The 26,318-nt window shown below is 42.5% G+C and overlaps 1 protein-coding gene across 1 annotated transcript in view; it reads left to right on the plus strand.

Annotated features, from left to right (window-relative positions):
- Positions 1-26,318, plus strand: part of galt (galactose-1-phosphate uridylyltransferase) — a 51,355-nt gene that overhangs the window by 23,230 nt on the left and 1,807 nt on the right. Inside the window, exons 8-9 of the mRNA XM_033976320.2 lie at positions 6,208-6,340; positions 8,364-8,447. Of these exons, the coding sequence (XP_033832211.1) occupies positions 6,208-6,340; positions 8,364-8,447 (217 nt within the window). The remainder of the gene's footprint in view (positions 1-6,207; positions 6,341-8,363; positions 8,448-26,318) is intronic.

Genomic DNA, 26,318 nt, shown 5'->3' on the forward strand with positions numbered 1-26,318 from the left:
TTGTGTTCTCGCCTCGTGAAATATGAAATCATTTTCTCTTTTCTTCTTGAATACGATTAAATACTTTTAATGAGTGTATTTTTTCTGTTACATTTTCAAATAACAATCAAAATGTGCACCGTGTAACTTTTCATGTCATGGGCGTGCAAATGCTTGTCTCCGTGGAATTGTTATTACTTTGCCTAGAATCTTCCACTGTGCGACTTCAAAGTATATATCTCGCATTTATGTAATTAAGAGTGTTTTTAGTGCTTAAGCATACATTGAAAAGCATGCATTCTTACTGTGAGTTTGGTCGCCTCTCCACAGAGCTGACCTGTGACTCTGCTGCTTAGTGGCATCGTCATGTTGCCTCCATCGAGCGAGATGAGTTTAATGCCTTATTTGTAGTTTGCAGATTCTCAAATGTGATTATGTTATACCCTCAGGTGGGGGGCAAAAGCCAGATTTTCATATTGATCACATTGTACTTTGCCATGAAATATTCAAAAGGTAAATGCACAAATGTTGAATCTGATCATTTCCTTTAGTGACTAGACTCAAGGACTCACTGAATTAGAACCAAACTCTGCATTTTAACAATATGCATATTCCTTTTAGCTGCCCCCCAACTGTATTAAATATTACTGACTTATAAAATGCTCCTGTGATGTCATCTGAAACCCAGCAATTGTGGAATATTCCAAGCAAAGCAGCAACATCTCCATGGAGACAAGTCGGAAACAACACCTAAAAATTTACACAGTTACAAGAATAATTTTAGTTTATTTATTTTGTATGCATTTTCAGAGCATATTTTGTACTGAAAGTAACAAAATATCCTGTCTTATTCTGTACAATTGGGATGCTTTGAAATGTGATTCTTGTTTTAGTTTGTCAGTTCATATTTCAGGCCTTTTGTCAATTCTCCTGGCGGCGTTTAAAATTTGAACTTACATAATTATTTAAACATAAATCGCAAATCTAATCATAATGCTTGTCAGAAAAAACACAATTAGATATTTTTTTCCAAACCATTCACTCCTAGTACCACAGTGAGGCAAAATCTGTTGTGTGCAATAATGTGAAAAGAAGTAGGGAAATAAGTTTGCTTGAATGTCCTGATGTTCTCAATGACCTTATGATGTGATTAATCGCACTCAGTTTGGACATGGCATTTAAACTCTCCAAGTAGCATTTAATCATAGCGCTAACTCTTAGAGATATGCACAAATGAATAGCTTTTAGACATTTTCATTTTTCTCTATTTAAATTCATGCAACACTTGCTTGTCTATTGTAATGAACAGTAGTAGTCCTGATATAAAAACCTATTTTGTACCACAGTATTTTATTCCAATCCATGCAATCACCCGGGACAGTCCCAGTTTTGAGCCCTGTGTCCCCTGTTCTAGCAGATTAATCCAAAACCAGTGATTTGTTCCAGTTTTGCATGTTTGAAAATGAGCATAAGGCCAAAATATGTACTCGATTGTACTGACTGAAGGCTCTCAGATAATATACTGACTAACAACAAGATTGAATAAGTCATGAATGGATTGAGTGGATTGAATGGATTGAGTGCATAATAATATTTCTGATTACATGCTCTTTTCACAATTTTATTATTACCAAATACCCCAACCCAGATGTGTCCGAAACTTTGAAACTATAGTATCTTGATTTGAAATGGCCCAAAAAAGAATCTCTTGAATCTCTTGAAATTCACCGGATTCCTTTGAGTGCCCAAATGCACTTATCCCACTTCAGGAATGCTCAGAGAGGCGGAGTAGACTTGATACGCCGCCCTTGATTCATTCAGGGACATAGCGGATACCTCCTCTGATGGAAGCTAGCTCCAGTGAGGATAGCATTTTAGCTTTACCAGGATACGAAGCCTCTCCAATCTCCTCTACTCCAACTCGTGGGATCTGACCTTTATGAAATCACGGCAGAGACATTTCACCTCAAAGAGTATTCCATTCCGCATCAATGTTTCTTATTTTGGGTCTGCCTCTCTGACCCGAGGTTAGAGCTGCAAATTGGCATGGCGCACTTTAAATTAGGGCTTTATCTCCCAGGCGACACTCCTGACTTTGGAACAGAAACTTTCCAAAGCTAAGCGATACAGTGCGTGCACATTAGCAAACGCAGCAGATACGTTTTTCGATTAGTCTTAAATCTCAAGAAAAAAATGTTAAAAATGGATTTACATAATACATTTTCAAGAATTTGTGATTCATATGAGTGTTCGTGGTTGTAATTACAGGTAAGTTTAAGGTTTATGTTCAGCTCATTTTCATAATAATAGCTCAAGTTTCATAATAATAATGGTAACAATAATAATAGTAATGACTCCTTGTTATCTTAGCCTGTGTCATCAGAGGTATAATACTCCCTACAACAAAAGCATAGCCAGACTGGACTGTACTAGACTGGAAAGCACCATCCCAAAGTCTTGATTGTTCATGTCTCCAGGCGCTGGGTCCAGTAATGATGATAAATAAACTTCTCCAGTGTTAAAACTCCAGCATCGTACCTCTTCTCTTCAACTCTCGAGCTACTACAGTTTATTCTGCAACAGATATTCTTTACCACATAGCTGGTTAGCCTCTGAGATGTCTTTGAACTCTTAATATTTGATTTTTTTTTTAAGTCTATGGGAAAAATTTACTTCCACTGAACTTCCACTGTCGAGGTCCATAAGTTGCATTCACATTTTAGACTCTGACGATGGCGTGATTTCAAATGGAGAGCGGAGGTGTATGTAACGCTATAGGAGATTTTCAGTTTTTGAAAGGAATATCTAAATTTATGATCCACTAATGTTGTCGCTTGCCATTATTTGTCTCGGATTGGTTCCACAAACTTCCACAATCACATCTTTCAGGCTCAATAATGGGACCATTTTCTGAGGCTATTGTGGAAAAAAAATCACTTTTGTTTATTCATGCAAACAGAGATGGTATTGAACTTTGTGCCAGTGTTTGTTCCAAGTGGATAAGCCCAGTAATTACAGAGATATCACACATAAACCAGGTCAACACTTCTCCAATCTGACAAACCTCAAATTCTACCATAGAATTCGTACTTGACCTATTAGGGTTTCTGCTCCCAGGTGACACTCCTGACTTTGGAACAAAAACTTTCCACGGCTAATTGAATGAACCTCTTTGGGATTTAGGAGAGGACATTATAGACTTCCTCTTTTCTCCTCTCCTTCCCGTGCACCCCATCCTTTTGTTTTCAATTTTCGTTTTAGCCCCGGCTTTCAATCTCTATTGTTGGGGCTTCCTTAATCCAGTTAGACGGAGGAGAAGAGGACCGGAGAACAAGAGGATGAGAGAGGCTATAAGAAGACAAAAGCTTGAAGAAAGTTGGGACCCATTTAGAAAGAAGTTATCCAACAGAAATGAGCCTAATGAGAAAACCACAGCGGTCAGGGCATAAATGATTAACCATATTAAATGTGCTTTTTTACTTATTAAAATGAATTCGTTGGCTATGCTAATTCAGCCCAGCTCTACTTAGCCATGCAAAATCTATGTAGGACGTTTGACTCGGCGCAGTCATTTGAAATCGTTACAGCTGGCGTTTTAATTGATAGTTGATATTAAAATTTTAGTTGTAATAATTTTTGCCTGTTTTAATTTGCAATGGCCACCAGTGTAAGACTTTTAGGAGTAAAATTAAAATGAAAAATAGTCATCCAGTTTCACGAAAGTACTTTTTTATCATAACTTAGTGCACTGTTATGTTTTTGTTTTTTTTGTTTTTTTTTACTTCAGTGGTCTTAATTGATCTTATTACCAAATAATAATAAAACAAAAGAGCAAAATAATTTTTAAAGTTGCACTATGTAACTTTTCTGGTAGAGTCTACACCATTTACACCATGATCCGGAATAATGTAGGTTTTATTTTCACGGACCGGCCATCTACGTGTGGCAGATAAATATGGCAAAAATAAGTTAAGTGCATAAAAAATACAACTCACCAAACCGCTGCATCAGAGGGAGCCCTGTGCTTGTTTCTTCTTTCCTTCTTGCTCATGTTTGTTTCTTTCAAAAAAACTCTAAAGATTTATCTTTTAATCCAGGGTGCTTTGTCTCCATGTGCCAAAGCAGGTTTGAAGGTTTCATTGCCTTGTTTGCTTTTCCATGCATATTATGCAGAGTGGACGCTGCGCGTGAGAGTTCGAGAGTCATCTGCAGCGACAAACCCATATTTTAAGTAGGACTCCTAGTAGTGTCTGATAAATTTAGCTTTCTTTTTCTTGGAGGTCGTAGGGTCTTCTTCTGACTCCTCAGTTGGCATTTTCCCTTTTGCAACAAAGCTCTCCAAAGACTTATGTTTTTGGCTCATTTTCACTAGCTTCTGGATCTACTTTTGGGGCGATGGGCCTGATGTGTTATACGTTATACATCATTGAGTAGGACAAGAGCAGATCTAGCACAGATATAATATATAATAATAATATAATATAAATATTGTTTGTACAATATACTTGCACAGATAGAACTACCATGATATCAAATGCATTTCTGTGGTGATTTCCTATTAGGATTTTCATTATATATCTATGGACAAGCTCATTAGCGCGTCATGAGGGACGGGCGAAAGTTGCATCAGAGAAGATTTGGTCGCTGATAAATTATTCACTGTTTTTGTGTGGCCCGGTACCAAATGCATAACGGACTTGTACCGGTCCCTGGCCCGGTGGTTGGGGACCACTGGTCTAAGCCACCTGCACCTGTCTCTATGGAGTTATAGCTTTATCAGGAATGTTCCACAGTATGACATTCTGGCCTGTTTGCCTCGTGCCTGGTGGCGAGATAGATAAGTTTAATACCATACTGCAGAACACTCAAGGCAAAGCAATAATGTCTACATAGAGACAAGCAAATGCCGTGCTCTAGGCCACAGAAGTTATGCAGTGTACCTTTTAATTGTATAATCCAAAAAAGCAAGAGGCATTTTGTAATTATAAGAGTTAGATACTTAGCCAGTGGGGAATTTCTCTAATAAAGAGAAATAGTTCATTTTAAATAATTTTCTAGAGGCCAGAGTTTGCTAACAACAACTAGCATGCAAACAGCACACTTCATAATTCTCAGTTCATAAAATGCTTTATAATTACACACAAGACAGCATACTAAGGTCACATTATTCTTTGAGCTGCTTTTACAACATGTCTGTGCTTGGGCAAAACTAATTTTGCTCAACTATATGAAAAAAAAAAAATGGGTACAGCCCCTTTAAGTATCTTTAAAGCTCCCCCATGTTACTTGTGAGTTGAGTGAGTGGAAGTTTGTTGAAATGATATCCTGAATCCACATAAATGAGCCGATATTTATTTGAATTGCTTGTTTACTTGACACGTGGGGCTCAAGAGGCTCCTGACTAATGTGATACGAAGGTCGGGTCATGTTTGTACCCACTCATCAGTTTGTTCAATCTCAGCCTTAAACACGAGCTGCATTTTAAATACCTCATCGTAATGAACCTACTGCTCTGCTACCTCAGAATACACACACATACAAGTCAGAACTCATTTGAACCAAATGATCACTTTGTTATGATCTTTATTGTAAATGAAGCGTCAGAGAAGTTTTTCTGTTTTATTACTGCAGGTTGCAATAAAAAAATATTTGTTTGTTAACATACCATGTAAGTAAAATTTAATGTATAAACTGCATACTTAGCAGTTTGGTATTTTGAAAAACACAGACAGGGCATTGTAAGCTGTTGTGTCATGTACATATATCTTATCATCTAATATGTTATTGTGGACTTAAAGATGCATTATGTTAACATTTCTTGTACTGCCTCCATGGAGATTATAGTATTTTATCTTATTTTGCATTTATAGTTGCATTCTTCCTGTGAGCGGGTGCACTTCTTCAGATCTGACCTGTAAGCTGGACTAGTGATATCACCTGCTTGTCTCCATGGTTTTGATAACTTTAATGCTATACTCAGAAACGTTCCAGGTAAAGCAATAACATTGCCATGCCATTGCCAGACAAGTAGGTGGACTACCCTCATATAGTGCACCTTTAGTGTTGTCAGCTAAACATTCCAGCTAACAATATCCGTAAGGTTGGAAAGCATATTTTTGGCCTGGCAATACCACTTTTTTGTGCAAACGTTACTTACTTCTTTTTTATTTATACAAAACTTATAAATAATTTAAATCTTTAAACTTCCTCTGTTGTTTTTTATTGTAGGAGCGCGTGGTGGTGGAAAGCTCTGATTGGCTGGCGGTGGTCCCATACTGGGCGACATGGCCATACCAGATGCTGTTGTTGCCACGGCGACATGTCCTGAGACTGACTGATCTGACTGCAGAGGAGAGACAGGGTGAGTGCCTGGGACAGCCCCGGAACAATTAGGAGCAGTTTAGACTCAGCGGTGGACACTCAAGCACAAGTCTTATCCTGACGTGATCTGTCTGCTTCTTTAAACAGGGCACTTCTAAAGAACAAGTCAGCAATTATAAGTAAACTAACAAACTAAGTTTACAAAACTGTGCCTGGCAACAGCCCATAAGATTTTTAGATATTTAGAGTTTTTATTTTAATTTTGTTTTATTATTATGTATTATGTTTTTTTATATGGTAGCATAATACATAGCCTGCCAATTTTTACTTTGCGGAATCTAAAACTGTCCAAAATGATAATTTTAAGAATAGCATGGAGTCCTGCTCCCCTTGTCTGCTACTTAATCATATAGAGTGCATGTATTTTAGTGAAGAGGGATGATAAAACGGCTGTAAGGTCTCATCCACGCATGTCCAAACTTTTTTCATGACCAAATATTGCAACTTATACGGTCAGAAGGCCACAGATACACGTCAATGAAGTGAATCATTCAAAATGTTGCATTTGACATGGGTTTGACTGAGCCACCACAGCTTTAATACAGCTTGGAAAATTTACCGTATTTTCAGTATGTATCACAATAAAATGGTTATTATTGAAGTTATATTTTTCAAAATTTGCTGTAAAAAGGTCAAATGCAGAGGGCAAATTTCCCAACAGGGACAATAAAGTGTACCTTCACCTTAAGTTGCTGTATGATTTTAATAATGTGAAATACAAAACTAGATTAATTGAATTTGTTTGCAGAGGTTCAATGTTATTCCTCATTTTCCTAACCCATTCCTAGCATCCAAATTTTTCTACTCGATAAGTTTATGAGCAATTTTTGTTTTCACTTTCAGAGGCCTGACTAGAGGTTTGTGATCATCCTCACAACAACTAGCATGCTAGCAATGCACTGACCATACTTCCTGGGTCACAGAAGAATAAAATCCAATTTTTCTCACCTTAGATTAACAGAGCTAAGTGTTTTGCTCATTGATTCTGTAGAAATCCACAATGTTTTTCAGTCCCCTGTGATATTTTTTTCCTTTATTTTTTTCCGATATGGACAGACCATGTCTAATCCACCTGTCAGTTACGTCCATTTAAAAAACAGGAGATTCACCAGTGAGCAGACTCACATCATAAAGTATTGGAGAAGTGTGTATTCTGGATTCCAGGCAGCATTTGAGCAGGTATCAGTACTAGAAAAGTCACATGCGCAGGACAGAAATGAACCTTTCCTGATCTTTGGAATGATCTTGAGCTGTATCAGAACAAGTTTAAGACCACATACACGACTACACTCAGATCAAAATTTTAAGACCAGTTGGAAAGTTGCAAGAATTGACATTTTGCACTGTTGGATATTAAGAATGTTCTAAGCAGTGTTTCAAAATGCAAAAAGAAGAAATGGAAGTGAGAAAAAAAAAAAAAAAAATGTGCAAAAGCAATTTATTGCAAACAAACATTAAACTGAAATAGGGTCATCAGCTGATCAAAAGTTTAAAACCACAGCCTTTAAAAGCCCAAATCTTTGCAAAAATGGTTGTTTGCAATAAATTGCTTACTCTTTTTTTTTGTCTCACCCCCATTTCTTCTTTGTGCAAACAGTGCAAAACGTGAAAAGTGTGAGTTTTTGCAATTTTTCAAATGGTCTTAAAATTTTGATCAGGAGTGTATATGCCAGTGTACCACTATGCAACATACCTGGACAGCTGAGGAATTACACAGCTATAAGGAAACATAGCAATGAAATTCTATTGCCTAAATAAAAGTTTGTTTGTTTTTGAAATTATTATTATTATTATCAGTATGGTATTGGCATTGGGTATGGAGTCTATTACTCAGTACTGAAGTCGGATTTGAAATTTAAATTTAGTGACAACACTACTTATTGGGCTATGAATAAAAACTAAGATTAAACAGATAACTTCAGTCTAGTCGTAATCTTATGGCTGATTGTTGTATTATGTAAGTTTGTCTCTCTGTTTTAACTTTTCTTTTCTCTGGTTGTTAGATTTGGCTGACATCATGAAGCAACTCCTGACTAAATACGACAATCTGTTCGAGGTCTCTTTCCCCTACTCTATGGGCTGGCACGGTAAGGCTGGCAAACAAGAGAAGTGCAGGCTTTAGAAACTGGAAAAGTTATCTTCTGTAGAGTTACACAATAAAGCACTAAGCAGATGGTGAATGAGATTAAAGTCAAATTCTACTCTACGCATTTGACAATCTCCAAACTTACCACAAGGGAGCAGAGTGTTTCTAGTGCAAAAAGAAAAAAAATATACTACCAGTCAAAAGTTTGGGAGGCCTTTCTCATTTATTTTCATGAATATTTACATTGTCAATTCACACTGAAGGCAAAAAGTGTGAAATAACCCAAAAGTTTAGTTTATTTAGTTTATTTTACAGGGGCAAGAGCAAGAGCATCAGTCAAAAATATTGAAATGCTTTGTACCACACTAGAGCCAATTTCCCTTAACAAAAACATGTTTATTTTAGATTCTTCAAAATAACCACCCTTTGCACAGCATTCTTCTTCTTCTTGGCATTCCACTAATGAACCCTGACATGGTAAACCTGTGAAATGAAAACTATTTCAGGGGACTTCATCATGAAGGTCACTGGGTGAAGGCCAGTGGATTACAGCACTGTCAACAAAGCAATTTTGAGTAATCTCAATCTAAAATATAAAACATTTACAGTTTTGAACTTTTTTCTTCTTTGCTAGATTATCTCAGGTTACATTTTCAGTATGTATCTAAAATATAGAAATTAGTAAAAACATTAAATGAGAAGGTGTGTCCACACTTTTGATTGGTAGCGTATATGTGTAGTGGGTAGATTATTTTTTTGCTTAATTTACTTTTTTTTCTGTAAATGCCTTGCTTTCAGTAGTATTTTCTTTCAACATGAAAGATAAAAAGGTTAAACTAATTTGCATTCCTGTGTTTTTACAGTTCATACACCTTGAAAAAACAAATTCTTCAATTGCTTTAGATAGCATCTCTTGCAGCGTCAGTAATAGCCATGTTGCTAATTTGTCATTTCAAAAAGCTTCAATCCCATATGTTGACAGTAGAGGGAGTTAGGCACCTAATGTAGATGTTCAAAAAGATACTTATCCATACAGTTTATTATCTTATTTAATGTTAAATCCAAACACAAATCTATTCATGAAAAAGTCAAAATACAAAATTATAATCTGGGAATTATTTTTAAAGTGGTATATAAGTTATTATTTTACTACATTGAAATCACATAACATGTATTTTAATGTTTAGAGAGGACTCCAGGCTTGATAGTGAAATGCAATTCGAAACACTCATGTTCATTTGGAGTGGCATAAGAGGCGGAAACGGTCTGCTCTGATTTACATGATGGAAATGCCTTAAGTGCACATGGTAGAGCGATGTCTACTTTAATGAGACAGCGGTCAGGCTTTCTTAAGGAGCTACTGCAGGGAATTACACTGCTACATATGAACAGTAAAGATTGCACTAGACCATTCTATGCTCATCTGTGTGCATGTTTGACACTGGTTAGGTAGACCACACATTATTCGCTATTTTGTCTTTTTTGGTTGTTTTGAACTACCATCAGTGGTATAATTTATTTTGATAGGCTTGTTAAAAATACATAACTTTTTGTCTCCAATGGGAAGGTTAGCTTGGATTTTAATAGCGTTTTCCTTTAATATATTCCTCCCATATTTTGTAGAGCGCAATAATCAAAGTCAGCTGAGCATCTGAAAGTAAAGCCTCCCATTATTTTTAAGAATTTAAAAGCTTGGTAGAGGCTAACAAGCTGTGGTGACTAATGTCCATGACGCAATAATTTTCTGTTTAAGAAATCTATTTAAAGTTAGAATTTGGCTGAATGTTTTGAACACATTGATGTTTATAAAGTTTGCACTGGCAATCTTCCTCATTATCCTCAAGGAGAAAAGAGTATTGGAAATTATGTGTACTCAAGTAAAACTACAGTTACATGGCTAGAAATGTACATGAAAACAAATACGGCTACCAAAATTTGTACTTAAGTAAAAATATAAAGTACGCATGAAAAATACTACTCAATGTACTAGTAACTTGTACTGTAGCTTTTCAGAACAGGTTTTTAAAACCTTGATTAATTAAGCAGTTTAAAGCTGAATTAAATTATTTAAGCTTCAACCTCTTATTCTTTGAGCATTGACCAAGCTGTTCATTGGGATGATTTGGACTTAGAGTTACATGAATAGTATACTCACTTACCAGTACACATACTACTCAAAAAGTACAGTTATCCCCAAAAGAGCTACTCAATTACTGTGACATGAGCAATTTTCAACCCTTGATAGTCACCACATTACATCTGATTAGCATCCCTTTGGCTTTCAAACTCTTAGAGGTGCTATACCTGATTTTTACTGTCTGAAAACATGAAAAACAGTACTAGTTCATTTTAAACCGTTTCCAGTGGTCTAAAGTTATTCCTCCTTGCTCCCCCTTACTTTATTTATTCTGAGCATCTTAATTATTCACCACAATGATTTTATGAGCACCTTTTAAATTGTCAGAGGCCAAAGCAGAGGTTGCAGTCATAGTAATCCTAACATCAACGAGTATGCTAATGTGCACCAGACAGCAAAACGGGACTCTGGGTTCTCTCTTGTCTGATCACCTGTTTAGCCTTGAACTGTACCATACCGGCCCCAGACCCCGGTCCTCTTCGGACCCCTCAGATGGGGCAGTACTGTTCACTTTAGACAGTGGAGACACTTATTTTGACCTCAAGAGCTGCTTACACAATATATATATACCAGGGCTGGACACATTTTGCTCAAATGCATAGAAAAAATCAGGTACAGGCCCTTTAATATGCCATTTTACCATAAAGCAAAATGCACCTATTTTTCTCCCCAACAAAGTATATTATTAAAGTGCGTAAAATGACATGCATCTAGTTTTAGAAGCATTAAACATTCATGCTCTGAACTGTAGAGGAGTTTTTCTGTACTTTCTGTCTCTTTTGCATCAAACACAAAAGTTGGCACTGCGCCTGTGTTTCAGTGTCACAATAAAAAGTGCATCTGAACTGGGTCTGCTCCTCTGTTCTGATCCTCACCGATTGTACCAGGCTTCACAGATGTATTCTCTTTGCAAAACAGCACCACACACAAAATGAGACACACTGAGAACAGAACAAAATGTTAGCGTGAGATTATTAACTGTCATGATGTCAGTTTTCCCTGTCCTCCCGTGCTCTCTCCCCCTCCCCTACCTGTGTGTCTGGAGCTGGGTGGAGTGCCTGACTCCTCCCGTGCACACCTGGGGTGCATCAGCCTAATCACCACCACCTGCTGCTGAGTACAAGAAGGCTTGGCAGTCTACACTCGGTGCCAGACCGTCCGCGTGTAAAACGTGAATGTTTCTTGCTAAGCTTTGTTATATGGTACTTTCCGGCAAATGCTCATTTGGATTTATGCACCCTCCAGATTCCTGCCTCTACTCGCCCAGCTCCTGCCGCCACGTTCCAGTCCCGGTATCGCTTCCAGCTCGTCTTGTCTCCTGCTCGTCTCGTCTCCTGCTCGTCTCGTCTCCTGCTCGTCTCGTCTCCTGCTCGTCTCGTCTCCTGTCCGGTCCTGGTCTCTGGTTTGTCACCCGCTCCCCGCTCTGGTCTTCGTCTGATCCGCCTGCCCTGGTACCGCACCTGCTTCTATCCCCGTCCTGGTCCTGTCCTGCCCGCCTCTACCTGCACCGCACCCGCCTGACCCGTCTCCCGCTCCCCGGTTCCTGTACCTGCTCTTGTGACCTGTTTAAAGACTGCATTTTCACCGCTGTAAATAAACACTGTTAAAACTGCTCTGGTCTGCATCCTTTGGTCCTATCCGCACCGTTACGACAGAACGGTCTGGCCACTATGGACCAAGCAGGCTCAGATCCGGACCAGATGCGCCGCCTCACGCACTCTCACCCCGAGGCGGTGCTGGGTCAGCACGAACAATCCATTCGAACTCTATTGGAGCTAAATCAGACATTGTCCCAGCAGGTGGCACAGCTTAACCACCAGGTGGCCGCGCTCCTCGTCACCCCGCCTGCTGCAGCTGGAGCGCCACCATGCCTCCCGGAGCCGAGAGGCACGGATCCGGAGCCGTATGCTGGACAACCTCACCTCTGTCGCGGATTCCTGTTCCAGTGCGAGTTCATGTTCCAGCAATGCCCTTCTCGTTTCAGCTCGGGGGCCACCAAGATCCGATATATATGTGGATTACTCCGGGGCAGAGCTCTCCAGTGGGCAGAGGCGCGCCTAATGAAGACGTCTGTGGATAGCCTGGATTTTAATGAATTTGTGTCCACGTTTAAGCTGGTGTTTGACCACCCGCACTACCAGGACAATGCTGCCTCCCGGTTATTGACTCTCAGCCAGGGCTCCAGGACGGTAGCGGATTATTCCATTGAATTCTGGACACATGCGGCGGAGCTGGACTGGACGGACAGCGCGCTGCGGGCTGTGTTTGTGCGGGGCCTGAACGAGACTTTGAAAGATGAATTGGTTTCCCGGGACGAACCCCCCGACCTGCGGACCCTCATCTCCCTCACTCACCGTATAGACAACCGCCTACGGGCTCGTCGCCGAGAGAGACGCCGGTCACCGGTCCCGCCGGAGCCACGCGCTACCCCGCCCCCGCCGGATGAGCCCATGCAACTCGACAGGACCCTTGTGTCGACCGAGGAGCGTCAACGGAGGCGTCGTCTGGCCGGGGCTTGCCTCTACTGCGGTGAGCGCGGACATTATGTGGTCACTTGCCCAGTTCGGCCAAAAGGGGGGGCCCACCAGTAGCACTGGGAGTACTGGTGGGCGAGCAACACATCCTGGACTCTTCTAATAGACTGCGGCTCAGCGCCACCCTGTGCGTTCGCACAGAGACCTTATGCGTTTCCGCCCTTATCGACTCCGGGGCTGAGAGGGACTTTATTGATGCCCAAGTCGCGGAGCAGCTCGGGGTCTACCTGGAGCCCCTCGAACGCCCCTTAAATGCCCAGGGGCTCAATGGACGTTTTCTGGGGCACATCACTCACATCACAGAACCTGTCACCGTGATTCTGTCCGGCAACCACCAAGAGAACCGTCAGTTTCATGTCCTGTCCTCCTCCGCTTCTCCTCTGGTCCTTGGTTACCCCTGGCTACGCGCCCACAACCCTGTTTTCGATTGGGCCAGGGGCGGAGTTTCGGGCTGGAGTCCCGATTGCCACGCCAAGTGCCTTCGGTCCGCCCTCCCTCCGGCCGGGAGGTCCGTTCCTGTCGCTGATCCGTCCCCAGACACCCCCAATCTGTCCTCGGTGCCTGCGGAATATCACGACCTGGGGGAGGTTTTTAGCAAGAGCAAGGCCCTCTCTTTACCGCCCCACCGTCCATATGACTGCGCCATTGACCTCCTGCCGGGTGCCCCACTACCATCTAGCAGGCTATATAACCTGTCTAAACCTGAACGCGAGTCAATGGAGGACTATATCCGTGGGTCCCTGGCTGCCGGAATCATCCGCCCGTCCACTTCACCCGTGGGAGCGGGGTTCTTCTTTGTGGCTAAGAAGGACAAATCCCTGCGGCCTTGCATTGATTACCGGGGTCTGAACAATATAACCGTAAAGAATAAATACCCGCTTCCCTTACTGGACTCGGCATTTACGCCCCTCCACGGTGCGACCATCTTCTCAAAGTTGGATTTGCGGAATGCGTACCACCTGGTGCGCATCAGGGAGGGAGACGAATGGAAGACGGCCTTCAAGACACCCCTGGGACATTTCGAATACTTGGTTATGCCCTTCGGTCTCACCAACGCCCCTGCCGTATTCCAAGCCCTCATCAACGATGTGCTCCGTGATTTCCTTAACCGATTCGTCTTTGTTTACTTGGATGACATCTTGATTTTCTCGCGGTCCCCCCAGGAGCATCATCAGCACGTTCGCCAGGTTCTCCAGCGCCTCCTCGAGAATAAACTGTTCGTGAAAGCTGAGAAATGCGAGTTTCACGCAGAGGAGGTCAGCTTTTTGGGCTTCATTGTGGGGCGGGGCCAAGTAAGAGCTGACCCTGAAAAGATCCAGGCTGTCACTGAGTGGCCCGTTCCTACCAGCCGGAGACAGCTCCAGAGATTTATCGGCTTTGCCAATTTTTATAGACGTTTCATCCGGGATTTTAGTAGGGTTATCTCGCCCTTAACTAAACTCACCTCTCCTGCTTTGCCGTTTGCCTGGTCTCCTGAGGCGCAGACAGCCTTCGAGAAGCTTAAGAGACTATTTACCTCCGCTCCCATCCTGCACCAGCCCGACCCTTCACGGCAATTCATCGTGGAGGTCGACGCCTCCGACTCGGGAGTGGGGGCCGTGCTTTCGCAGAGGTTCGACCCCCACAACCGCCTCTGTCCCTGCGCCTTCTTTTCCCGGCGATTGTCCTCGGCCGAGGTCAATTATGATGTGGGGGATCGGGAGCTCCTTGCCGTAAAGCTGGCCTTGGAGGAGTGGCGCCACTGGCTCGAAGGGGCGGAGCAACCATTCATCGTCTGGACCGACCATAAAAACTTGGAGTACATCCAGTCCGCCAGGCGCCTCAATCCCCGTCAAGCTCGTTGGTCCCTCTTCTTCAGCCGCTTCAACTTTCTCCTCACCTACCGCCCCGGATCTCGGAACGTCAAACCAGATGCCCTCTCCCGCCAGTTCGCCCTGGAGGATAGCCCGGTCACCGCAGAAACAATTATCCCCTCCTCGTGTGTGGTGGCCGCGGTCCATTGGGATATCGAGGACACCGTCCGAGAGGCCCAGACCAACGACCCCGACCCAGGTAACGGCCCTCCAGATAAACTGTTTGTTCCCGATTCTGTCCGGTCTCAGGTGCTCCAGTGGGTCCATGCCTCCCGTTTCGCCTGCCATCCTGGTGCCGGTCGCTCTCTCTCCCTCCTCAGGAGACGCTTCTGGTGGCCCACGATGGACACAGACACCCGGGCTTATGTCGCCGCCTGCCAGGTATGTGCTCGGGCCAAGGCCTCCCACTCACCCCCTTCTGGTCTCTTGCATCCTCTCCCAGTTCCTCGTCGCCCTTGGTCCCACATCGCCTTGGACTTCGTGACGGGCCTTCCCCCTTCCCAGGGGAACACGGTGGTTCTCACCATTGTGGACCGCTTCTCCAAGGCCGCCCATTTCGTTGCCCTGCCTAAGCTCCCCACAGCCAAAGAAACTGCCGACCAGCTGACCAGTCATGTCTTCCGACTCCACGGCATCCCGGTGGACATCGTGTCCGACAGAGGGACCCAATTCACCTCTCAGGTATGGCGGTCTTTCTGCGACAGTTTGGGGGCCACGGTTAGCCTCACGTCCGGGTTCCATCCACAATCTAATGGGCAGACGGAGCGGGCCAACCAAGACCTGGAGTCGGCCCTACGGTGCACAGCCTCCGCCAACCCCGCGACCTGGAGTACTCACCTACCCTGGATAGAGTACGCTCACAACTCCCTCGTGAGTTCCGCCACTGGTATGTCCCCCTTCGAGGCATCGCTGGGATATCAACCCCCTCTCTTTCCCACGGAGGAGAGGGACCTCGCCGTCCCGTCTGTTCAGCGCCATCTCCAGCGCTGTCGCCGGATCTGGAAGAAGGCCAGGGCGGCCCTTCTTCGGGCTGGAGCGCGCACTAAGGCGACGGCCGATCGCCACCGTGTCCCGGCGCCCGTATACCAACCTGGCCAGATGGTTTGGCTCTCCGCCAAGACGGTCCCGCTGAAGACGGACTCCCGTAAGCTGTCCCCCCGATTCCTGGGACCGTTTAAGATCATGAGGATCATAAATCCATCGGCGGTGCGCCTCCAGTTACCCCCGTCTCTCCGGATTCATCCGACCTTTCACGTCTCCCAGGTTAAACCAGTCCGGACCAGCGACCTGTGCCCTCCGGCCGATCCCCCACCGCCCGCCCGAGTCATTGACGGCCACCCGGCGTTCACCGTCCGCCGCCTGATTGACGTTCGTCGCCGTGGTAGGGGCCTCCAGTACCTCGTCGATTGGGAGGGTTACGGTCCGGAGGAGCGATCCTGGGTGCCCAGGGCACGCATTCTGGACCCCGACATGGTGAGAGACTTCCACCGCGCTCATCCTGACAAGCCTGGGGGTCCACCAGGAGGTGGACCTTAGGGGGGGGGTACTGTCATGATGTCAGTTTTCCCTGTCCTCCCGTGCTCTCTCCCCCTCCCCTACCTGTGTGTCTGGAGCTGGGTGGAGTGCCTGACTCCTCCCGTGCACACCTGGGGTGCATCAGCCTAATCACCACCACCTGCTGCTGAGTACAAGAAGGCTTGGCAGTCTACACTCGGTGCCAGACCGTCCGCGTGTAAAACGTGAATGTTTCTTGCTAAGCTTTGTTATATGGTACTTTCCGGCAAATGCTCATTTGGATTTATGCACCCTCCAGATTCCTGCCTCTACTCGCCCAGCTCCTGCCGCCACGTTCCAGTCCCGGTATCGCTTCCAGCTCGTCTTGTCTCCTGCTCGTCTCGTCTCCTGCTCGTCTCGTCTCCTGCTCGTCTCGTCTCCTGCTCGTCTCGTCTCCTGTCCGGTCCTGGTCTCTGGTTTGTCACCCGCTCCCCGCTCTGGTCTTCGTCTGATCCGCCTGCCCTGGTACCGCACCTGCTTCTATCCCCGTCCTGGTCCTGTCCTGCCCGCCTCTACCTGCACCGCACCCGCCTGACCCGTCTCCCGCTCCCCGGTTCCTGTACCTGCTCTTGTGACCTGTTTAAAGACTGCATTTTCACCGCTGTAAATAAACACTGTTAAAACTGCTCTGGTCTGCATCCTTTGGTCCTATCCGCACCGTTACGACATTAACAGTCCTTATTATTGGCAGCATGAGAAGTATAACGCATTTATGCTGTTTTGTAACTAGTCTCTAAGAAATACCTTTTTTACTCTGGAGCAAGAAAGTATTTAGTCAGCCACCAATTGTGCAAATTCTCCCACTTAAAAAGATGAGAGAGGTCTGTAATTTTCATCATTGCTACATTTCAACTATTAGAGACAAAATGAGAAAAAAAAAAAAATAATCCAGCAAATCACATTGTCTGATGTCTGCGAATATATTTGCAAATTACGGTGGAAAATAAGTACTTGGTCAATAACAGAAGTTCATCTTAATACTTATGTTATATACCCTTTGTTGGCAGTGACAGAGGTCAAATGTTTTCTGTAAGTCTCCACAAGGTTTTCACATTCTGTTGCTGATAGTTTGGCCTATTCCTCCTGCAGATCTCCTCTAGAGCAGTGATGTTTTGGGACGCTGGGCAACACGGACTTTCAACTCCCTCCAAAGATTTTCTATGGGGTTGAGATCTGGAGACTGGCTAGGCCACTCCTGGACCTTGAAATGCTTCTTACAAAGCCACTCCTTCATTGCCTGGGCGGTGTGTTTGGGATGGTTTACTGATGGAAGGAGGTTTTCACTCACAACAATACATGCCCCATTCATTCTTGCCTTGACACGGATCAGTTGCCCTGGTCCCTTTGCAGAAAGCAGCCCTAAAGCATGATGTTTCCACCTCCATGCTTCACAGTAGGTGTGGTGTTCTTTGGATCCAACTCAGCATTCTTTCTCCTCCAAACATGACAAGTTGAGATTTTACCAGAAAGTTCTATTTTGATTTCATCTGACCATATGACATTCTACCAGTCCTCTTCTGGATCATCCAAATGCTTTTTAGCAAACTTCAGACGGGCCTGGACATGTACTGGCTTAAGCAGAGGGACATGTTTGGCACTGCAGGATTTGAGCCCCTGGCGGTGTACTGTGTTACTAATGATGATCATTTTAGGGGTGAGATCCTGCATGGAGCCCCAGATCTAGGGAGATTGTCAGTGGTTTTGCATGTCTTCCATTTTCTAATAACTGCTCCCACAGTTGATTTCTTCACACCAAGCTGCTTACCTATTGCAGTCTTCCCAGCCTGGTCCAGGAGTACAATTTTATTTCCGGTGACCTTTGACAACTCTTTGGTCTTGGCCATAGTGGAGTTTGGAGTCTGACTGTTTGAGGTTGTGGACATTTGTCTTTTATACTGATAATGAGTTCAAGGGGAGGCTCTTAAAGAAGAAGTTACAGGTCTGTGAGAGTCAGAAATCTTGCTTGTTTGTAGGTGACCATATAATTATTTTACAGAGGAATTTACCAGTTAATTCATTAAAAATCCTACAATGTGATTTCCTGGATTCTTTCCCCCCATTCTGTCTCTTATAGTTGAAGTGTACCTATGATGAAAATGACTTTTTAAGTGGGAGAACTTGCATGGTTGGTTGCTGACTAAATACTTTTTTGCCCCACTGTATGTCCCTGGCATGTTCAGAATTATATCTATTTTTTATACAAAGGGATATCAGTCTAGTCACCGCACCCTCTGCCGCACCTTAAGCCAGATTCAGACAGAACCATGCGATCACATTCTTTCATCTCAGTGACAAATGTGAAACAGAACTCATTGGTCACCCATCATTTTGAATAAAATCAAATGTATCTCATCTCAGATTAAGAGTTTAATGTCATCGTTTATTGATTCCACACAAATTTGCGATATTTTTTAGTCCCCTCTGACTTTTTTTCCCCTTTTTTTTCTCGTAAGCAGCTAATGATGCTTTGATGCTAATGGCCTGTTTGAGTTCCTGATTGGTCACCTGTCAATCATGCCCATCTGACCTTGCAGAGATTCCAGACTCATGCTTTATAATGCTTTTCCAAAATGACGAAATCTGCATTAATAAACAAAATAATAAGTACTCATAAAAGTATAATAAAGTATATAAAAGTAAATATCCATGAAATATTCATGAAATAAATACTGAGCACCATTTTTAGAAAGAAAAAAAAAGCTAATCCAAAACTGAGACTGATCAATATGTGGGGGATTTTTGCCATATTGCCCCTCCCTATCACTAACAAATGTCATTCAAACATATTTTCACCTCACTCAGTTTGATCTATGTTTCATTATATTTAGGAATGCAGTTTTTCCTGAAATTTTAACAAAATTCAGAAAAGTTCAGAGCTTAAGATCTGAGTTTGTTACAAAACAGTTAAACATCGCGGTCACCTCCCCAAGGTTATTGTGCCTTTTGGACAGCTGTTTTCCATCAGGCTGACTTGAGGCTGATATGTGTCCAGACAGTGAGGAAAATGGCACTGCTGAGCCGTGTCTGGTGGGTGAGAACCGAGGTGAGCGGGTGCACCCATGGGTGACTGATGGGTGACACACGTACAGGGGAGGGGATGTCACGATGGCTGGATGCTCTGAGATGTCCACAGATCAGAGAATGTCACTATCGTCTGGAGGTTATGGATTTGTACTGGGCGAAATCTACTGCTACTATTGACTTATGAAATAGACATACTGATTCACCCATCAAGATATCTATAGTGTTTTCCAATTAAGTTATACATAAAAAATAAAAAAAAAAACAAATAAATCAATATCTGGCTTAACTGTCTATGTAGAATTTTTACATAATACTTCAACACTTTGGTTACACAATTATGTCTCTGCAGGGTTGCCATAGCTACTCTCATGTTCCCTAATTGCATCATCCATCTGCCCCACACAATGGCTGCCAACCTTATGTACCTCACCAAGCAGATAAACTTTGGAAACCATTCTGTGTAAGGCTTTTGATCCTATAAATGTAGATGAAAATCACCCAAAACTGCAGAACCCATGAACTGACTCTTATCATTGTTTTTATTTGATCACATCTTGGATCTCTGAAGCCTGATGTGAGCCTAAGGTCCCCCCAGGTAAATTTCTTGTACTATACTTTCAATTAAATTGAAAGTTAGTTTTATTCTTTTAGAAGGAGCTTAAAAGTCTATATTTTGTGCTATCAAGTTATCAGTTAACTTGAAGAGTCCACATTTTGCCAGGTCTGCCTCAGCGACTGAGCACCCGCTGTAGTGAATGAGAGCTGTCCCACTGGTGCTGATTGTCCGCCGCCCTCTGACAATTACAGATTAACTCTATTTTCTATTTTCTCAGTGTCAAGGTGTTCTTGACTCCATGTTGTTGCATTAAAACAACGCACTGCTCCTCGTTGTTTAAAGAGGCCATATTTTACTTCTGTGGTGTATTAACTGCTAACACATAGATTCCAGTGTTACCATTTATTGTTTATTTATTTATATACTTTAATTATATACTTGGTGAAAACAAACATGTTTTTCTAAGTTTGACTTTGAAACTACTGCTGTGTACAGTTTTGTAGCATGTTTTGCTAATTATAAGAAGGGTTCGAATAGGGCCTGGGGGAGATTGGTAAAATACTATATATAATAATGATATAATAATATAATGAAATATACTATAATGTAACATGAACAATGAATGCAACTTGTCACTGTTTCCTTACTCAAATATGTATTTTGAGTCAAATTACAAGCTGCTCAACTACTGTACAGTCTATTCACTTTTTGTGTGTTTAATTTAACCTCCTTTTTAATATGAAATAAATCCTAGTATCCTCTTCCAAGTGCTTGGATATTCTCTTGGTTGCTCATACTCCCAGTGATCTACTCAACTGACATATAAAACAAGAACAAAAAAATACTTTTTAAATTATTATTTTTTTGTTAAATAAATAGGAAAAACTCAAAACACTCACTTTTTAGTTTGGTTTTTATTTGTTGAGGGTAAGGGCAGTGCTTGGAGCTGCTTTATTGTTTGTGGTGACAGGAGACCCTCCTCTGGTCCTTCCTTCATGTTGAGTTTTCTTTACCGATTTCCTGCTCTGTTGCATCCAGAACTGCTTGGACGGTTGTAGTTCAGTTTGTTGGTTGGGGCTCCTTCTCTCTCCTGATACTTCTCCATCCTCATGGTGAAGGCATGTTCACATTCAAGCACAGTGACAAACACCAGAGGCACTTCACTCTGTGCTGTCTTTTGTAGCTCTTTGGTATTGCTCTGGTCATTCAGTTTTTGTTTCAGCTCTGAAACTTCATGGCAGGCACCAGCAAGTTCATGCTTTAGGTTTCCAGTATCCCTCACAGATATACTGTAGAGATACCAGATCTCCTTGTTAGCAGTGATCAGATGTTGTAGCTCACCTTTGTAGCTCACATTCAGTCATCTTGGAGAGTTCTTGTGATGTCTTTGAGCTTGGTTGGGTCATTCAGTTTTGTTTTGTTTTTTTGTTGTTGGTGGTTTTTTTTTCAGCTGAAACTTCACAGTTGGCTCTAACAAGTTCCTGCTTCAAGTTTACAGTATCCCAAACAGATTGTTGTTGTAGAGATGCCGGATCTCCTTGTTAGCAGTGATCTAATGATCTGATGAGGCTTACTTTTGGTATCTTGGAGAGTCTGTCTTTGAGCTTTGCCTGGTCATTCAGTTTTGTTTTGTTTTGTTTTGTTTTTTCATCTCTGAAACTCCATGGGTGGCAAGTTCCTGCTTCAGGTTGAGTTTCTCCCTCACAGATGTAAGCAGTAATGTGATGTTGCACATTCAGTTCTTGGGATTAATTGACCCAGACCTGCTCGTCCAGTCGAGCTTTCACTGTTGTCAACTGGCTCTCCTCGGGATGATTAGGTGGCTCCTGGTCCTCTAGGTTCTCCTTGGGAGGAGAAGGTGGCTCCTGGACCTTTAGGCTTTTATCGGGAGAAGGTGATCTGAGGATAGGAGCTGCAGACCTCTGTATGCTCTCCTCAGGAGCTGGCTCTGGAGTTTTAGAATTTTAGAATTGAGTGGTATTGCATGAATGACAATGGTGAGTAATGGTATTTTCTCCTGGAAAGCTCAAAACACATCTAAAATGTGAAATATAATAGCTTTAAGGAAGACCAAATTTGAGCCTAGAGTCCTGATCCCACTGTGAACAGAGAGGCGGACTCTAAATAATGAATATAGTTGGACAGACCATTACACCTCACACTCCGCCAGCTTTTTTACATTTTAAAACACATCTACCTGTGAACCTGGCCAACAGTTGGATAACAGTTGGATTATTAGCATCCATTCAAAGCCATAATTTTAATAGAGAAAAACAACACCAACCTTAGTTACCTGTAAATAAACGTCCCTAAAACGCTCTCTGAAAGATTGATTGAAGTTGTGTTTTGGCATCTGTACACTGGACCAAGCGGCAGCATACTTCATAATCACGCTCTAATGACATCTTCAGAGATCAGCTAATTTGGGACGTTCACAAAGTCTTAGAACAGAAAAGCCTGGCACACCTTCCGTTGGCCCGCCATCTGTGCGCATGGTGTGCTGTTTAAAAATGGTTTAGTGTGGAAGTTGGAGGCTGATAAACACAGGGGAAGTTAGGATTTAGATAAAACTACATGAGAATAAAGGGAGAGAGAAAGTTATAAAAAAAAAAATCTAGGCAGAGAATTAGGAGAGACAGCAGAGTGGAGATGAGGGGAAGTGAACTAGAAATACAGTAAAGATTGTTTCAAAAACTAATGAAGGATCTTTGTGTTCATTGTTTGGATTTTGTCCTGGTTTGAGCCCAGTTTAGTTCTGATGTAGACTTGCTTTGGTCCTGTTATAGTCCTAGTTCAGTCTTGGTCAAGTCCAGGTTTAGTTTTTTTATGTAGTGTGTGCGAGTGTTTATAAGAAAAGTCAAGAGCAAGATTAAATCATATTGTCATCTAATAACAACAAAGCGTACAAGCTGGGATAGTTTTTGTCTGTAAGTAACTAAAGAGGTTTGAATACTGTCTTTTTTTGTTGCCTTATCAGACATTTGTATTGTGTGTTTTTTGGTAAGAGCTGAGAAGGAAGAGCTATTTCCTTTGTAAGCTCATGTTAAATAGATTTAAAATGAGATTTGAACAGAGATTTGTGTGGGTGCTCTGGCATTGGCACCTTTGCGATAGGAGGTTATGGGGCTGTCCTATGAACTTACAGAAGGAGGTGCTGCACCTTGAGCATGCAGAGTAGGATGTGCAGGTGTCTGTAACAGAGCAATGCTGATGTGCTGATGTGATTGAGCCACTGTACAAAGTTCTGATGGCAGCATACCTACTGGTGACTAACTTAATAAACTAACCAAAGCAGCACACTGGGAATGATTTGGTCACAAAACGAAATGGAGTTGATGACAAAAAGAGTACGAGGATGTGAGGAAATTCGACATTGCAACAGTAGGATTTCAGCCAGGGTAAGAAGACACACTTTAGGATAGAGCTGTAAACAGCCTCATGTCAGATCAAACCAAACTGTAGAGCAGTGCTGAGGCGATAGAGGGAGCGAGCGAGGGGCTGTGCATCCGGACGGCGCATGAACATGTTGTTTTTCAATGGACTATTTTGATATTTATTTTCACAGGAGCCACACCATGCCCGCAATTTGCTCCACTTCACTTGATATTTAGGCATGACACACCGTTACTTCTGCATTAAAACTGGGGACGAGGTACGGTCCCCGCTATTACACCCATTTAGTTACTAGGTGCAACATGAGGGACTGGAATTCTTGATGAGTGATCTGTGATGGTCAGATCCTGTTTTTCTTTTGTTTGTTTGTTAGTTTTTTTAGTAGTATTTCACCAGATAGACTACTTATTAACTTATTGTCTAGTAATCATTTAGCCGCCTCTGTTTACCTTCTACTTAAGTAACATTATTTCAGACTAATTGTAGTACAATTTGTATCTTCTCCATACAAACCAAGTCTCACTAATTGCCCCATTTAAGCCTATCTTTTCCCTTTACATCTCCATTATGTCTTCTTCATACTTGTATATGTGCATCATCCATTACTTCCCTTTAAGTCGACTTTCCACCCTCTCTCTCTCGCCTGCCTGCATTGTCAGAACGCCTATCCTCTAGAACAGCTCCAATTGTGAATAATACGCCCCTCGGGATCTTTTCTTCCTCCTTTGTGTTTTTTAAAAGTGATTTGTCCGGGCACGCGCTACAATCCCTAATCACCTCATTACCTTGTAGTAGAATGAAAACGACTCCCAGATAGAAGGCGTTTAAATGTTAAATGTGCTCTTAAATCAGAGGGAACAGGCTTGTGGTAGCAACGCCCTGTAGGGCCCATCCGCACTGGTGTAATTAAGTAACACATTGTGATGGGTAAAGAGAGGAGGCTGTTTGCTGTCTGTGCAAATAACTGTTTACAATCGCTGGGTATTGGATGGAATTATATCAAATCTATAGGAGTGTGGTGTTAGGGATGTGATGGTTTAATTTACAGCTGATGTCCTCAACGTTCCTTATGGGGGTGAAGCTACCTAGAAGCACGGCTCTGTCTGAAGTGTGTTACTCAAATTAGACTTCAATCTGAGCTTTGTTTTAACTCAATCTGACCATAAGGATTGAGTTGATTGGTGCAGTTTAACTTGACTAGTCCCTCTCAAATAACATACCAGTTACAGTTTTTCAGTTAGTCACTCTCACCCTTTTTGTTGAAAGTCAATGCTTGTATTGATCACCAGCTCCTGAAAGTGTGTGTGTTTTTTTCAGATCAACTCAAGACTTATCTGGCTGTAGAATTTGTATTGTGATAAAAATGATGCTTCATTTGATACAGGAATGCTGATTATGTAACTTCAAATGTTACATACTTTACCTTTGAATGTATATAACCAGAAATGCCCCACAGATTAGGGCTTGGTGATATAACTATACATTTGGGATCTTATTCTTGTGACAATTTGCGTTTTGGTGAAAGCATCAAATTGTGATTCCGTCATTTTTATTGTAATGCAGCTCTCTGGTCTAACACAGATAATTTTCTACATCCACTCATCCGATTGGTTAAATCCACCTATCACTCACACAGAGGAGGGCAGGCTGACCAATCACAGTGAAGTGTGAACTCTCAGAAGCTGATTGTACAAGAATTGTAACTGATGATTCGGTCTCTAAAAATCTGATAGACAGTGGCCCCTCTTTTATCGCAGGGGTTGCATTCTGAAAATAACTAGCAATAGATGAAATCCGCAAAGTAGTCAGCTTTATTTTTTATAAAATTATTATTTTGATAATTATTCTATATGTTTGAAGGCTGTAAAACCCCTCACCACACACTTTATACACTTTTCTCTGACAGGCATTAACATTTTCTCACATTTCTCTCTTGTTTAATTAATTAATTAATAGTAACTCACGCATATTTCACAGTTCCTCTGACTGCCTCTTTGTCCTGGTGTCGCTCCCCTGTAGTGTCGATCAAACATTTATGTAAATTTGGCAAGCTCAGTGCATTCTCTACTAGACACGGCACGGAGGAGATTGAAATGACAATGGTCTACAGTTCCTTAGCCAATCAGGACACAGAACACAAAGCACATTCATACAGTGTAAAAAAGCATGTAAAATCGCACTAAAGGTGAAAATTGCCGCAAAAGATGAACTGGGTTATAGCGAGGGACAACTGTACATTTTAGCCTTTTGCCCACTCTTGCCACTTACATCTGACAAACTATTTGCAGATGACACCTGTTTTTAGTTGTAAGGGTACTTAGAAACATGCACACTCCGCACAGAAAGCTAAGCCCTGATTCTGAGAATTGAAACTGGAATCTTATTGATAGGAGTTAGAAGCACTAAGCCACCAGAATGCCACCATCAAATTTATCCTGTATATTGATTTATGTTATTGATTGTATTTAAATGTCTGCATTCGATGGGTCCTCTATATTTGAGTAAGTTACTGCAGCCCTGTACTCTACCCAGAGCCCTGAGGTCAGCTGACCAACTCCTGCTGGCTGTACCCAAAGCCAGGCTCAAGACCAGACGTGACAGAGCCTTTTCTGTGGCAGTGCCTACTGCCTGTCAGATCCTCGCCGTCTGTAGCTAAATTTAAGATGAGACTAAAAACCCACCTCTTCTCCCTGGCATTTAATTCTAGGTCGATATTATATCTTGGTGTTTTATTGTTTTATTGCTCTTTGCCCTTGTGTCATATTTTCTGTGTATCTATTTTTTTTACTTCTGTGTGAAGCACTTTGGGCAGCTTAAGTTG

This window comes from Periophthalmus magnuspinnatus, chromosome 12 (genome assembly GCF_009829125.3).
Source record: "Periophthalmus magnuspinnatus isolate fPerMag1 chromosome 12, fPerMag1.2.pri, whole genome shotgun sequence".
Taxonomy (NCBI): domain Eukaryota; kingdom Metazoa; phylum Chordata; class Actinopteri; order Gobiiformes; family Gobiidae; genus Periophthalmus; species Periophthalmus magnuspinnatus.